At 36.1% G+C, this 13820-nt stretch overlaps 1 protein-coding gene and 1 pseudogene across 1 annotated transcript in view; one reads left to right on the top strand and one right to left on the bottom strand.

Moving 5' to 3' along the window:
- The window catches only part of LOC120128165 (ABC transporter D family member 2, chloroplastic-like), a 31698-nt gene extending 22349 nt beyond the window's left edge, over nt 1-9349 (bottom strand). Inside the window, exons 1-7 of the mRNA XM_039145919.1 lie at nt 8863-9349; nt 8696-8763; nt 7857-8183; nt 7594-7758; nt 7177-7405; nt 6450-6691; nt 6024-6345 (exon numbers count right to left, since the gene is read on the bottom strand). Of these exons, the coding sequence (XP_039001850.1) occupies nt 6250-6345; nt 6450-6691; nt 7177-7405; nt 7594-7758; nt 7857-8183; nt 8696-8763; nt 8863-9286 (1551 nt within the window). The 5' untranslated portion in view covers nt 9287-9349 and the 3' untranslated portion in view covers nt 6024-6249. The remainder of the gene's footprint in view (nt 1-6023; nt 6346-6449; nt 6692-7176; nt 7406-7593; nt 7759-7856; nt 8184-8695; nt 8764-8862) is intronic.
- A 20-nt stretch (nt 9350-9369) lies between these two features.
- LOC120128108 lies at nt 9370-11135 on the top strand (annotated as a pseudogene).
- Nucleotides 11136-13820: the final 2685 nt, after the last annotated feature.

Here is a 13820-nt window from a genome sequence, read left to right as displayed (position 1 = left end):
CCTGTTATGGTGGTGCGAGCTTTGGCAAAAGAGGGGTTCCAGGTCAAGATAGTAAAGTGGGGATACGTTAGGAACGCATGCATTATTATCTTCAATACAAATGAAGAGTTCTTGAAGGCGTGGTCGAGTCTTAGAGAGAAACTTTACTGCTGGTTTGATTGGGTAGATCCATTGTTGAGTGAAGATGGAGTCCCTTTGGCTTATTGCTTGGTTGAGTTGGTTGGGTTACCGCTTCTTAGCTGGAGTATTCATTTTCTAGAGAAGCTTGGAGGAAAGTGGGGAAAGGTTGTTTGTATCCCGGAGGAAACAAGAAACAGGGATGACCTCTCTTCGGCTAGAATGCTGCTAAGGGTGGCAAGTCCGTTTGATGTACAAGAATCTGTTATTGTAGGATCTTATGGCAGATCGTTTAAAGTTAAAATTAATGTGGGATCCAGCTCTAATGCTTTCTCTGAAGCTTATGGAGACGTGAGGAAGATTTTGTCATTTGGCAACTGTAGTGACGAAGTGTCAAAGGAGGAAGATGGTAGAAACAAAGATAAGGTAGGAGACAACAGGGAGAACTCTGCAGAAGGTTTCTGGTCAAAAGTTAACACGTGGCTTCAGAACAGTCAAGAAATGAGGACGTTAGAAGAAGGTGGGGAACAGGATTTGGAAAATAAGTCAGACACTCTACCCAATAGTAATGGGGTGTCAGACAAGTTTGAATTTGAATTAAATCCCAGGGGGGAGTTTGCAGGCCTTGGGCTGAGAGAGGTTGCGGTCCAGAGTTCAGCCCATTCGGAGTCTAATTGGGAGTCTTATTCTCCTGTTACTAAAATTATTCCAGCTGGCCCTGCTGTGAAGTTGAATTGGGCTAGGCTAGCAAACAAGAATAAGGAGCAGAATCTGTCTGAATTTTTTGCAGAAGAAAGAAGTGTATCAATAGAAGAAGGAAAAAATGGGGATCTAGAAGATGAAGATATTATGCTAGGTTTGTCAATTAGGAGTGCTCCTGTTGGCAGAAGGGGAAGAGGACGCTATGCTCGAGTTTATAAAAGGTCAAGAGATAGAAGAATATGGTTGTGTCCAGCTATTGAAGATGATGTCTTCTGTCCCATGGCTTCTCCGAAGCTTAAGCAGAACAATTCTGTTCCTAGAAGTATAAAGCAGTTTCCTACGAATAGTATTGGAGAGGGACAAGATAAGGACTTCAATGGTTCTGCCGATTTTCAGAATACATCTACGATCCCTACCATTTGTAATGATGTTGTTGAAAGGGTAGAAGCAATTTCTGTGAATGCTTCAGGGAAAGGAAATGAAAAGAGAAGGAAGAGAAGGAAGAGGAGAGCCTTAATTTCTGAAGCTATTGACTTGGTTAATATTTCGACTGCTTCTTCTTCCTCTTTTGTGGAATTACTGAAGGAAGCAGTGGATACTTGGGAAGTATGTGAGATGTTAGGTATTTCATTTAAGGAAGGGAAGGAGGCTTTTATTGATAAATTATTATGTCTTGGTCAAGAGACAGATGCAGTTAGGGGTGGATGAAGGTTGCTCAGTTTTAGCTGAGTGTAGGGGGAGTAATTCTTTTTTATGAATAATTTTAGTATTGTTTCGTGGAACATTAGGGGTCTTGGGAGGAGGGAGAAGTGTGTAGCTGCAGCAAGGTTAGTCAAGAAGACGAAACCAGATTTTCTTTTCATTCAAGAATCTAAGTTGGAAAGATGCCATGGGGCGATTTTTAGAAGGATTGGAGGTAACTTGTTAAAGGGGGTGTTGGTTTCTCCAGCACAGGGGTCATCGGGGGGCTTGATTACATTGTGGAATGAGAACGTGGTTCAAGTCATTGATCAGTTTGTGCATAGTAGGTTTTTGGCGTTAGTAGGAAAATCTAAGCATGGTTCTATAGAGTTTGTAGCTATTAATGTTTATGGGCCTACAGTCGAAGCTGAGAAGGAGGTTTTTTATGGGGAGTTGCTGAAGTATGTTAGAGCTCTAAATTTACCAGTGTGTTTAGGGGGAGACTTCAACGCGTATCTTGATTCAGAAGAAAAGATAGGCAAATCACAAAATTGGCATATTATTGATATTTTCAGGTCATTCGTGCAAAATGCCAATCTCATTAACTTGCCTATGTCAGGAGGTTCTTTCACTTGGTGCAGTAATAGAGAATCTTCAACATGGCTGAGATTGGACAGGTTCCTTATTTGCGCAAGATTCCTTAAGATTTTCCCGAACATTGTGCAGTCGATTTAACCGAAATCTATTTCAGACCATAATCCAGTCTTGTTGGAGGATAAATCTACAAATTGGGGTCCAAAACCTTTTAGGTTCTTTAATTTTCTTTTAGAAGAACAAGGTTTTGATGATTTAGTTGCAGACTCACTGGAAGTAGAAGAGAAGAAGAACAATAGTGGTGGAATTTTCAGAATCCTGCAGGGTGCAAAAAATGAAATCAGAAACTGGTCTGGAAGTGGACATTTAGGGCTGTCAGAGTCAATTTCGTTGCTGGAAATTAAAATTAACAGTCTGGATTTAAAGTGTCAAGGTGGAAAGCAGTCTGCAGGGGATTGGGCACAATTGATTGAGTCTAAAAAGGAATTATGGAGACTGTTAAGGATCGAGGAGAGAATTTGGTTTCAAAAATCTAGAAACAGATGGATTAAAGATGGCGACAGGAATACAAGGTTTTTTCATCTTAGTGCATTGAAAAGGAATAGATTCAACACTATTCATTCTATCAATTTTAAAGGCAAAGTTATTTCGGATCCAGAAAAGATAAAAAATAGTGTGTTTAAGTTTTTCAAGAATGCATATAATGAAAAAACTACACTGGAAGTTGAGGGCTTGAATTTTGATTTTAAACAGTTGTCTCAAGTTCAAAGTGATTCTCTAGAAGAGGTGTTTACAGAGCAAGAAGTGTGGCAAGCAATTTCATCTTCTGATAGTGCAAAAGCTCCAGGGCCGGATGGTTTCACAATGGGTTTTTACAAGAAGTATTGGAATTTGTTAAAGGTGAAGATTATGGAGTTTTTTTCAGATTTTTACAATGGAAAGCAGTGGGTTCATGGGGTGAATCATGCTTTTATTACCTTGATTCCAAAGAAAGGTAATCCTGAGAGTATTAAAGATTATAGACCTATTAGTCTAGTGGGCAGGTTGTATAAGATTCTCTCTAAGGTTCTTTCGAAAAGACTTTCATCTTGTGTTAAAGATATTGTTAGCCCTACACAGTTCGCGTTTATTCCGGGGAGGCAATTGTTGGATTGTACCTGTTTAGCAAATGAAGGCATCGATTATTGGAGGAAACAAGGGCTGCAGGGGGTTGTTTTCAAAGTGGATTTTAGCAGAGCTTATGACACCGTGGATTGGCAGATTCTGTTAAGGCTTATGAAGGAGATGGGCTTCAGAGAAAGGTGGTGTTCTTGGATAAATCAGTGTATTTCTACAGCTTCTATATCTATTCTACTGAATGGGTCTCCTACAAAAGAGTTTCATATTGCTAAAGGTTTACGACAAGGATGTAGTCTTTCTCCTCTTTTGTTTAATGTGGTTGGTGAACTCCTTCATATGATGTTAAATAAAGCTGTGGAATTAGGATTATTTCAAGGGTTTTCTTTTGGAAATATGCAAAACAGTTTCAATTTGACCCATCTTCAGTTTGCGGATGACTTAATTATTTTTTGTCGAGCCTCCATCACTCAAATTAAAGACATTAGACGAGTGTTGATGATTTTTAGTTTTATGACGGGGCTTCATCTTAATTTAGTTAAGAGTAAATTGTATGGTATTAATGTGGAGGAGGACACACTGAGAAATTGGGCTATGGACATTGGCTGCTCTATTGGTTCCTTTCCGACAGTTTATTTAGGCCTTCCGTTAGGGGCTAAAAGAAACTGTGAGAAACTGTGGGAGCCAGTCCTAGCTAACTTTGATAAGAAATTGGCGGGATGGAAAGCTTATTCTTTGTCTATGGCTGGTAGATTGGTGCTTATTAAGTCGGTTTTATCCTCTTTACCTATCTTTTATCTCTCTATTTTCAAGATTCCAGCTAAAATCTGTCAAAAATTAAACTCTTTGATGGCGAATTTTTTATGGGGTGGAGGAGAAGAAAAGAAGAAAATGCATTGGGTGAGTTGGATTAAGATTTGTAAACCGAAGTATGGAGGTGGTCTAGGAGTTGTTGATTTGAAGCTTATTAATAGAGCACTATTGGGAAAGTGGGTGTGGAAGTTTGCCAACGAAAAAGAATCTTTGTGGAAAAAGTTCTTATGTTCTAAACATAGTGTTAGTTGTCTTTCTATGGATGTCAATAAAGTCTCCTCCCACAAGGACTCTTGGATTTGGAGAGGTATTGTGAATAGCTACATGAAGGATGATTTCTTTGGAGGATGCATTAGATCTCATGCGAGGTTACAAGTTGGGAATGGCAATTCGATTTTCTTTTGGAATGATACATGGTTGGGGGATTTTCCATTGAAAGTTCTTTTCCCTAAGATTTTTGCTCTGTCAACAAATCAAGGGGGTAAGGTTGCTGAATTTGGTAGTTTTGATTTGAATGGTTGGGAGTGGAATATTAAGACTAGGAGGAATCTATGCGATTGGGAAGTGGCTCAGCTGGTTGATCTATTGGACAAGCTCAATGTTATCAAATTAAATGAATCTTTGGAGGATTGTATGCTTTGGGTTGGTGCGGTCCGTTAAAGCTTGCACGAAATCTTTCTACTCAGTGGATGAGGATAACTTTAGGTGGAACAAATGTGTTTGGCAAGGTCTGGTTCCTCCTAGAGTAGAGGTTTTCCTTTGGCAAGTATCACTTAATAAAGTAGCGGTTAGAGGGGAATTGAAGAAAAGGGGGGTTCCCTTAGGGGAGGACTCTCAATGCCCCTTTTGCAATCAAGCAGAGGAATTAGTTCAGCATCTGTTTATTTCCTGCCAGTTTTCCTGGGTACTATGGAACAGAATCATAGCCTACTGGGGTATCAAGTTAGCCTTACCTACTGATCCTTCTTCAATTCTAATTTCATGGTCTGTTCTTAGGCCATTTTCTAATATGTGGAAGTTTATTCCGGGGGCTGTTTTATGGTCGATTTGGAAGATGAGAAACGAAATTGTTTTTTAAAGAGGCAAGCTGGACACATCCTCATTTTTTTTCACAGTCAGGTTAAGGCTTGCGAAATGGTTCCTAGCTAAGTAACCTTTATCCTCTATTCAAGTGGACTCTCTAATTGGTGATCCTTCATTGGCTGATAATATTTCAGCTTCTCTTGATTCGAACAGGCCTGTGGTTTACTGGAGTCCTCCTCCAGTCAATTTTTTTAAGTTTAACGTGGATGGAGCAGTTAGTAGGGTTGGGTTGTTAGCAAGAATTGGGGGCATTCTTAGAGATTGGAATCGGATTAAATTGATGTCGTTTTCAGAAAAAATAGGGCCTACTCCTATCATTTTAGCAGAGTTAAAAGCTATCAAAAGAGGAATAGACATCTTTGTGTCATCAGAATGGGTATTGAAGGGAAGGCTTATTATTGAATCTGATTGCAAGTTAGCTGTGGAGTGGTTGAAATATCAGGAGTCAGTTCCACCTTTTCTTTTAAATTTTGTCAAGGATATTGCGGATGCGGTTTCTGAGTATGAGGTCATTGTGACGTGGATTCCGAGAAGCTGTAATTACGAGGCAGATTTGCTTGCAAATGAGGGGATTGGGTAGTGGGTCACTTTTTTAGTACTGGGTTCGGAGGTTTTTCATCAAGGCGTTATAAGAGTGTGCTTAAGTTTTATGTATCTTAAAGGAGTGGTTTTAGTTTTATGTAATTTTTACATTATCAATATATTAAGGTTCTCTATTCCTCCTTCCCCTAGTAGGTTCTGACCTCATGGTAAGGACTACTAAGAAGGAGGTTTTTATGAGACCTACTTTTCCTATCAAAAAAAAAATACACATCACTAACTACAAACTGGAAAAAATTGTTTTGCTGATCCTAAAACTTGCAAATGCTTTTTAAATTGGCTATGGTATGTGTATTTGTTATTTAAGCTGGTCATACCTCCAGGTTTGGTGGTATCTAACACACTTGCCTCCTCAGCCCATGTTGGATAAAGCAATTGCTGACGAAGAGATCCCAAAACCATATATGGCCTCTGAGGAAGGAAGAACACACTTCTAGAGTTACTATTTATGGGTCTTCCAAACTCCAAATTCACATTTTTCTCAGAATTTTCTTCAACAGGAGCAGCATCTGAAGAGGTGAGTGGTTGAGCATCACCCCCATTCTACACATAGAATGTGATTTTCCCTTTTCCAGTACTCCAAAGACCAGCCAGTGCTCTAAGCAGAGAAGTTTTGCCACTACCACTAGGTCCTACAACCTATTAAGACATTAAAAACAACTTTAACCCCGTACTTGTCAATTCAGTATATATATACGTATATATAAGTTAAAAAAAATGATTATACAAACTATGATACTAACCAACAAATTATCTTTCTCATTGATCCCGAATGATAAGTCTATAACAAGTGTAGAGTTAGTTTTTGGTGTTTTTAGAGTCAAATTTTCTACATCCAGCAATCTTGGCGGCGTGGTTGGTGGTAAGGATCCATTAGAATCCAAAACTTGTGAGCCTTGGACATGACAATATGTAAGATTAATATATTCCCCGGGTTCAGAGCGAGATTTCGATCCGCTGGTATCTAGAATATCATCGAATTCACCTGAAAATGTGTTTGGAGTCAAAATTGTTAGCATTGGGTAGATAATTAACTTAGTTAAACAAGAAAACAGATAATGTAAAGCATAACAGGCGAACAACGAAAAACACCAGCAATCTGAAAATTTTCACATATGAAGGATGAGGTAGCCAATCAACACTTAGTGTCACTAAGGAACAGATTGAATGATCTAGATGACGGTTAGTTGGTCTTTGAAATGCCTTTCCAGAATCTCTACTCAAAGAGAAGGTACTTACAAAACAAAATCCTGCCATCCAGAATTGAATTATACTCCAATGAGGTATTTTTATTTGTGTCGTAAATGTTAAAAAGATATTTAAGTTTCAGACAAACAAATGAAATGATTTATCACAATAAAGTGCAGAATCAATCATTTCTTCAACAATTGTATTCTTGGAAGAAAAGCTATGGAGCCTAATAAAATTATGAAAAGATATAGAGGACTGAATAGGGTGAAAACACCATACCGAGTCTATCAATGACAGCTGAAAAGGCACTAATTGCTTGAAATTGATATACAACCAAGGAGACGTCCCCAAGGATATGACTAAAAGCTGATACAGACTGATTAATGACACCAAACTCAATTTTTCCAGAGAAATACATTGGAGCAACAACAGCAGCAGGAACAATTTGAATGAGGTAACGGTAGCCATTGGTGAAAAACTCAAGATTTCTGGAAGCTATCAACAATTGCTGCACAAGGAAAGGACCAGAAGGGCTAATGCCATAAGATGGTTACATAATATTACAACCTGAGACAGGAACAAGATTGCAAGAGATCACAGCAAAGCACAAAGAAGACAACCATTTTGTCAAATAAATAAACTTAAGGCAATGGAAGAAGTTTAGGCTAAGTAAGAGAATATTGAGAATATGCATACAGTTAAATTTTCAAAAGCACTTGTGAAGCGTTGCAACAGAAGTTGCAGTTCATTATCTTCACCACCATAGAAAGCAATGGATTCAGCATTTTCTCGGACACGAACAAGCCCATAACGAAAGTCAGCTTCTTTCTTCTCTTGAAGGAAATTAAGAGTAACCAATCCCTGAAACGAAAAATGACACAAAAGCAGAAAGAAAAATTAAGGTCAAAGTGTCGAAACAAAACAAGAGGTAGTGCAAGTGGGATAGGGGGATACAATACCTTGCCAAGAAAGATGCTAATAGCTGTTCCACCAATGGAATAGAGAATAAGTACAACAAATAAGGGTGGATATATAGTGTACAAGATATTGCTGAAGGATATCAAATCGGCAGCGGCATTGAAGAGTGTCAAAGAGAAAGAAAGAGCAGTAGAGGTGAAGGAACTAAGATCATCCACTATGCGCTGGTCAGGGTTATCAATAATGGACTGAGATTGAATTTTGTAAAAGGTCCGATCAGTGAGATACCGTTGCATGAAATAGCTTGTCATCCAACATCTCCATCGTAAAGAAAGAGTTTCCCTTGCATAATCTCTCAAAACAAAAAACTGAAATCTAGCAAAAAATCATGAACTAACTTAAGAAGAAGAACCAACAAATATAATACTACTGACGGCAGACCAAGAAGAAGCAAAAGAATAATGAAATGGATGGCAACTGGTCAGATATCTGCATATTTTGATAAAAAAGATATCTGCATATTTTGTAAAATTCAAAAGCGTAAATCTGCTTTAAAATCTGAATCCATAATCCTCAAATCCGAATTAATTAAATTATCTACCAAACATTTAAATTCTCTAAAAGTCAGCATTTAGCAACTCTTAAAAATTAAAATGAAAAATTTAAAAAGCAAAGTGGATAGTAGATTCCGACATCCAAATTTGAACCGATTCAGATAATGAATATTCAAGAGAAAATTATTTGCATCCAATACCATTCGAAACCAAAAAAACAAGGGCCTATATATGCAAATATCCGAACCCACAATTCTGACATTACAAGTTCCAGAGGAAAACAACAATTAAAGTAATGGCTAGCATAGCAGAACATTAGTGCTCACCGGAATTCCGACAGCAAAGCCACAAAGATAGTACACAAGTTGCGTGGTGAACTGTTCCTGGTCTTTGTCTTTATCATACATAACAAATTGAAAATCCAAACCGATATCAGACAATTGAAATTAAACGTCTAATTAACGAAAACTGAACAAAGGAAAAGAAAACATACTCGCAAGCGCATTGAAGAAGTCGCGGCCAAGGAAATTGAAGCCGACGCTGATGCCGGTGGTGGCGAGAGTGAGAGCGAAAACACCGGCCAGCTGGAGCCTAGCTTGAACCTTATCGTCAGAGTTCCAATAGGGAGCTGCCACCTTCCAGAACCTACGATACAGAATGTTCAAGTCGGAGAACTTCCTCTGATCTCCTTCATCGTCAAAAGGCGGAGGCGGCGGTTGGGACTTGGACTGGGAAGTCGATGCGCAGCACTTGATATCCAATAAATTTGAATTTCTCGTTTTGAGGCGCCTGCGCATCGTGGATGAGAAGGGATGATTTTGGTGGTGATTGTGGCCATTGGAGGGGTCGAAACGGGAATTTATGCTGTGTAACCGTAAGTACGGGAACGAGCACAGAGCCATTTTCGCTACAATCATTGCTTATTTTTTCCTTGATTTGGAATCAAATTTTCTTGTGGGTTTGTTGGTAATATAAATGTTATCATCAGAGAAGTTGTGGCATGCGCTTCGCTTTAGAATGGTTTAGGTAAGCTTCTAACTGGTAGCACCGGTTATAGGTCAAAATATGTGCCATGATTTTTTATTAAAATATTATGTTTCTTTCATATGAATTATCGTAATTATTTAAAGGGTAAACTACGCCAATGGTCACTAATGTTTGGATAAGTTTTTATTTTCACCACTAATATTTCAAAAGTTACAAATAGGTCACTAATATTATCGTTTGTGACAAAATGGTCACTGACCGTTAACAACCGTTAAGAGGCGTGACGAAAAATACAGCTGGACCGTTATCTGCTGAGATGGATCGTTGATCGCCATTTTGACCGGCTCTTCTTCTTCTTCAACCCATTCCCTATCTTTTTCTTCATTTTTCTTCTTCTTTCTCTTCACTTTTCTTCACTTTCTTTCTCTTCACTTTTCTTCTTTCTCATCGAATCAAAAAGCTGAAAATTGAAACGACTTTAATTTTGCTATTAAATGAACAATGGAGCTATGTTCATAATTTGAGGTGCATGTTAAATTTTGGGATTAGTGCTGATATGTTTACTGTTATTCATGCTATTTTCTATATCAGGCAGTTGAAATCTATTAGGCGGGGCAAGCAAATGCGTGCTTATGTGATGAGAAATGATTTAGGCTATCAAGTGTTTGTTCATAATTCTTTTATTGATATGTATTATGAATGCGATTGTTTAACCTATGCTCGAAAGGTTTTTGAAAATTTAACAGAGAAAACTGTGGCTTCATGGAGCTTAATGGTCAAAGGATGGGTAAACCATGACCAGAATCATGATGCTCTTTCCCTTTTCTCCAGGATGAAAACATATGTAGTTAAAGCCGATTTCATTTTAGTTATCAACTTCTTGCCTGCATGTGTGAATATAGGGGCCCTAGAACAAGTTAAAGCCCTTCATGGATGCTCATTGAAGCTCAGTCTGAATTTGCTGTCATCGGTTAATTATGCAATTCTTATCGGTTATGCGAAATGTGGATGCATAGTTTTGACCATAAAACTTTTTGGTGAAGAGGGAATTGATGTCAATGATATCATAACATGGAATTCGATAATCGGTGCTAATGCTAAGCATGGAGACTGGTTACAATGTTTCAAGTTGTATAACCAGATGAAACAGTTGAATCTGAAACTGGATCAAGTTACTTTTCTTGGCCTACTGACTGCTTGTGTCAATTCAGGGCTTGTTAAAGAAGGTCGATTATTCTTTTAAGGAGATGAGGGAAATCTATGGTTGTTAACCCAACCAAGAACACTATGCCTGTATGGTGGATTTACTAGGGCGCGCCGGACGTATTGATGTAGCGAGAGAATTTATCGACGAAATGCCATTCAAACCTGATACTCGAGTGTGTGGGCCCTTTTTGAGTGCATGTAAACTGCACTCAGAAACCAAGTTAGCAGAATCTGCAGCCGAGAAACTATTAGCAATGGAACCTGAAAATGCTGGAAATTATGTTTTACTATCGAACATGTATGCAGCCGTAAGGAAGTGGGACAAATTTGCTAAAATGAGGAGACTTCTTAAAGAGAAAGGACTAAAGAAAGTCCTCGGTTGTAGTTGGATACAACTAAATGGACATGTACACGAGTTTCTTGTTGCTGATAAATCTCGTCCAAAAGCAAATATATATGCTTTACTTCGAATCTTGGAGTTTTCAATCAAGGAGGCCAGAGAATACAATTATAGGGAAAGTATCCCAAATGCTCATTTCATTCATTGGTGAATCCATAATATATTTTAGCTAGTTCTGATCACATGAGTAACCTTTAACATGTTGAACGAAAATTTTGGTATTAAATGAACAATGAAGAAAAGTGAAGAGAACGAAAGAAGAAGAAAAGTGAAGAAAAAGATGGGGAATGGGTTGAAGAAGAAGAAGAGCCGGTTAAAATGGCAGTCAACGATCCACCTCAGCAGATAACGGTCCAGCTGTATTTTTCGTCACGCCTCTTAACGGTCATTAAAGGCCAGTGACCATTTTGTCACAAACGATAACGCTAGTGACCTATTTGTAACTTTTGAAACATTAGTGATGAAAACAAAAACTTACCCAAACATCAATGACCATTGGCGTAGTTTACCCTTATTTAAATTTATTAGAATACATAAAATTTGAAACTATTTACTTAAATGTGCGACATTTTATGAGTTCTAAAATTATGTTATGAATGGAGTTTTTTACTTAAAATTTAGAGAGAGTTTTTTGTATTATAACACAAATATATTAATTTAAATCAAATTGAGACAACTTAAAGTTTAAATAAAAATTGTCTAAATTTATAATCTTCGAATATGTATTATTTGAACATGCCCACTAATAATATTCACTAAAATATAATACATTATGATAAATATTTTAAACTTTAATAAGATCTATTAAAAATTAAATAATTAACTATGTTTCTTGAACATGTCTATCAATGACTTTACTAAAATTTGTTATAGTAAAGTCATTATGTTATCTTACAGCCATAATTTAATATTATGACTTGAATAACATATTATTTTTATTCGAGAATTTGTCGTATTTAGAGTAACACAATGGTAGAAACTACAAATCACTGTCCCGATAGAAAGATTGCCTTCTAATTGATGTTTCAAATGCACGCTCATTACAAAATGACTACGTCATTGAGAGTCTGTCAAATTAGGAGGAATGCGACACTCAAGAAGGTTATGAGCAAATTTCAAAGTTCATCGACCCTCCTCGGCTTTCTATCAAAGCATGTCCACAATTGTTAGAAAAATTATCAACTCGTCTTTAATTATATATGATTGAAATATGAAAATTAATCATTTTTATTTATGTGTCATGTCATAGTTGTACTGAATTAACGATTTATTGATCAAATTATAACAAATCGATAACATAAATGATATATATTTTTTTAAATTTATTTGACCAAAATAGGATAAACTAAAAATACAAATGACTTTAGTTACACTTTACCCATTCTGATTTGGCAAATGCGTAGTTTCCAACTCAAATTAAAATTAGTCTACCAGAATTTAGTTGGTGCACCTTACCCGCCACCTGACCTACTTCTATCTTTATTAGTTTTATTTTTAGGTTATTTATCTTAGAATAAATTATATTTCTAATTCATTTTTAATTAATTATTGAATATACCTTAATACTATTCCGATTAAAAAACATTAGAAATTTATGTTTAATTATGGCTTTAGTTCCTCTACTATATAAAATTTAGGATTTAATCCTATAATAATTTGGTATATTTGATCTATCCATGTTTATAATATTATCAATGTATGAATTGATAATGTCGTTATTTTTCGGATCTAGGAACTCTTCATGTCTGATAATTACACAGTTTTTTTATTATATTCGAAATTGAATCAGGTTGGACCCCTAAATAGGGGCAAAGTTTTTCATTTCTCCTTTATTGTTCTCTTTTCCACACATAAGATATATATATATATATATTTGATAGTCTGGGTGATTATAGAATAACGTATATTCAAAATCTTTATTAATTACTACAATACACTAACATCTTGATGTAGATGCATCTATTTGAACCTGTAAAAATAAAGTTAATTAATTAGTATCATTAAAGTGATGACTTAGATTTTTTTTTCTTTCAAAAATCAACCTTAAATATTCGATCGATATACTTTTTTTAGTGAATAATTGATATGATTTTCATAGGTTTGTGACCAAATAACAATAGAAAAATTTACATCACTACTTTAATAACAATAAATATGATGTTAAATTAAACCCTAAACTTTATATAGGGGTCGAGATAAAATTTTAGAGGGGTTAAAGTTAAAGATTTTATTTTGAACAGGTACAGATAATTAACATTTAAGAGGGGACTGGAATAATTTTTTCCATTTAATAAAAGAGTTTAAATTATATTATTAATATTTGAAAGGGACTGAAGGATAATTTATCCATGTTAATACGGGCCCAAAAGCCACTGTCTTCGTCTCTAGATGGTTTCGAAATTGAGCTACGGCTGTAAACTAGTAAGTATTTTTGAGCTTCACTTCACTTGAAAATTTTAAAATAAATTTGATTCGCCTTAAAAATTGTCGAGTCTAAATATTTTAAGTTTGACTGGAACTCAAATTTATGAATTGAAGTTCGGAAAAAAAATCTTAAACTTAACTTAATTAAAGTTCAAACTCAAATTCGAACATGAACTTTAAATACATGAAAATCTTATATTACAATTGTTTTAAAAAATTAACACATAGATGTTAATATTATTAATAGTTTACTATTTTAAAAATAAAATTTAATATATTATTTTTTAGTTGCTTGCGATCTTTTCGATTCGTGTATCAAATAGCTCGTTTTGGCTCATTAATAACTCGGTCAATTCCATTCGAGTTGAATATATATAAAGCTTTGACTAAGTCAATCTCAAATAGCTTGCGATCTGTCTCGTCTCATTTACATC

This window comes from Hibiscus syriacus, unplaced genomic scaffold (genome assembly GCF_006381635.1).
Source record: "Hibiscus syriacus cultivar Baekdansim isolate YM2019G1 unplaced genomic scaffold, ASM638163v2 tig00110474_pilon, whole genome shotgun sequence".
NCBI classification, from domain to species: Eukaryota; Viridiplantae; Streptophyta; class Magnoliopsida; order Malvales; family Malvaceae; genus Hibiscus; species Hibiscus syriacus.
This window is presented reverse-complemented; position numbering and strand designations above follow the sequence as displayed.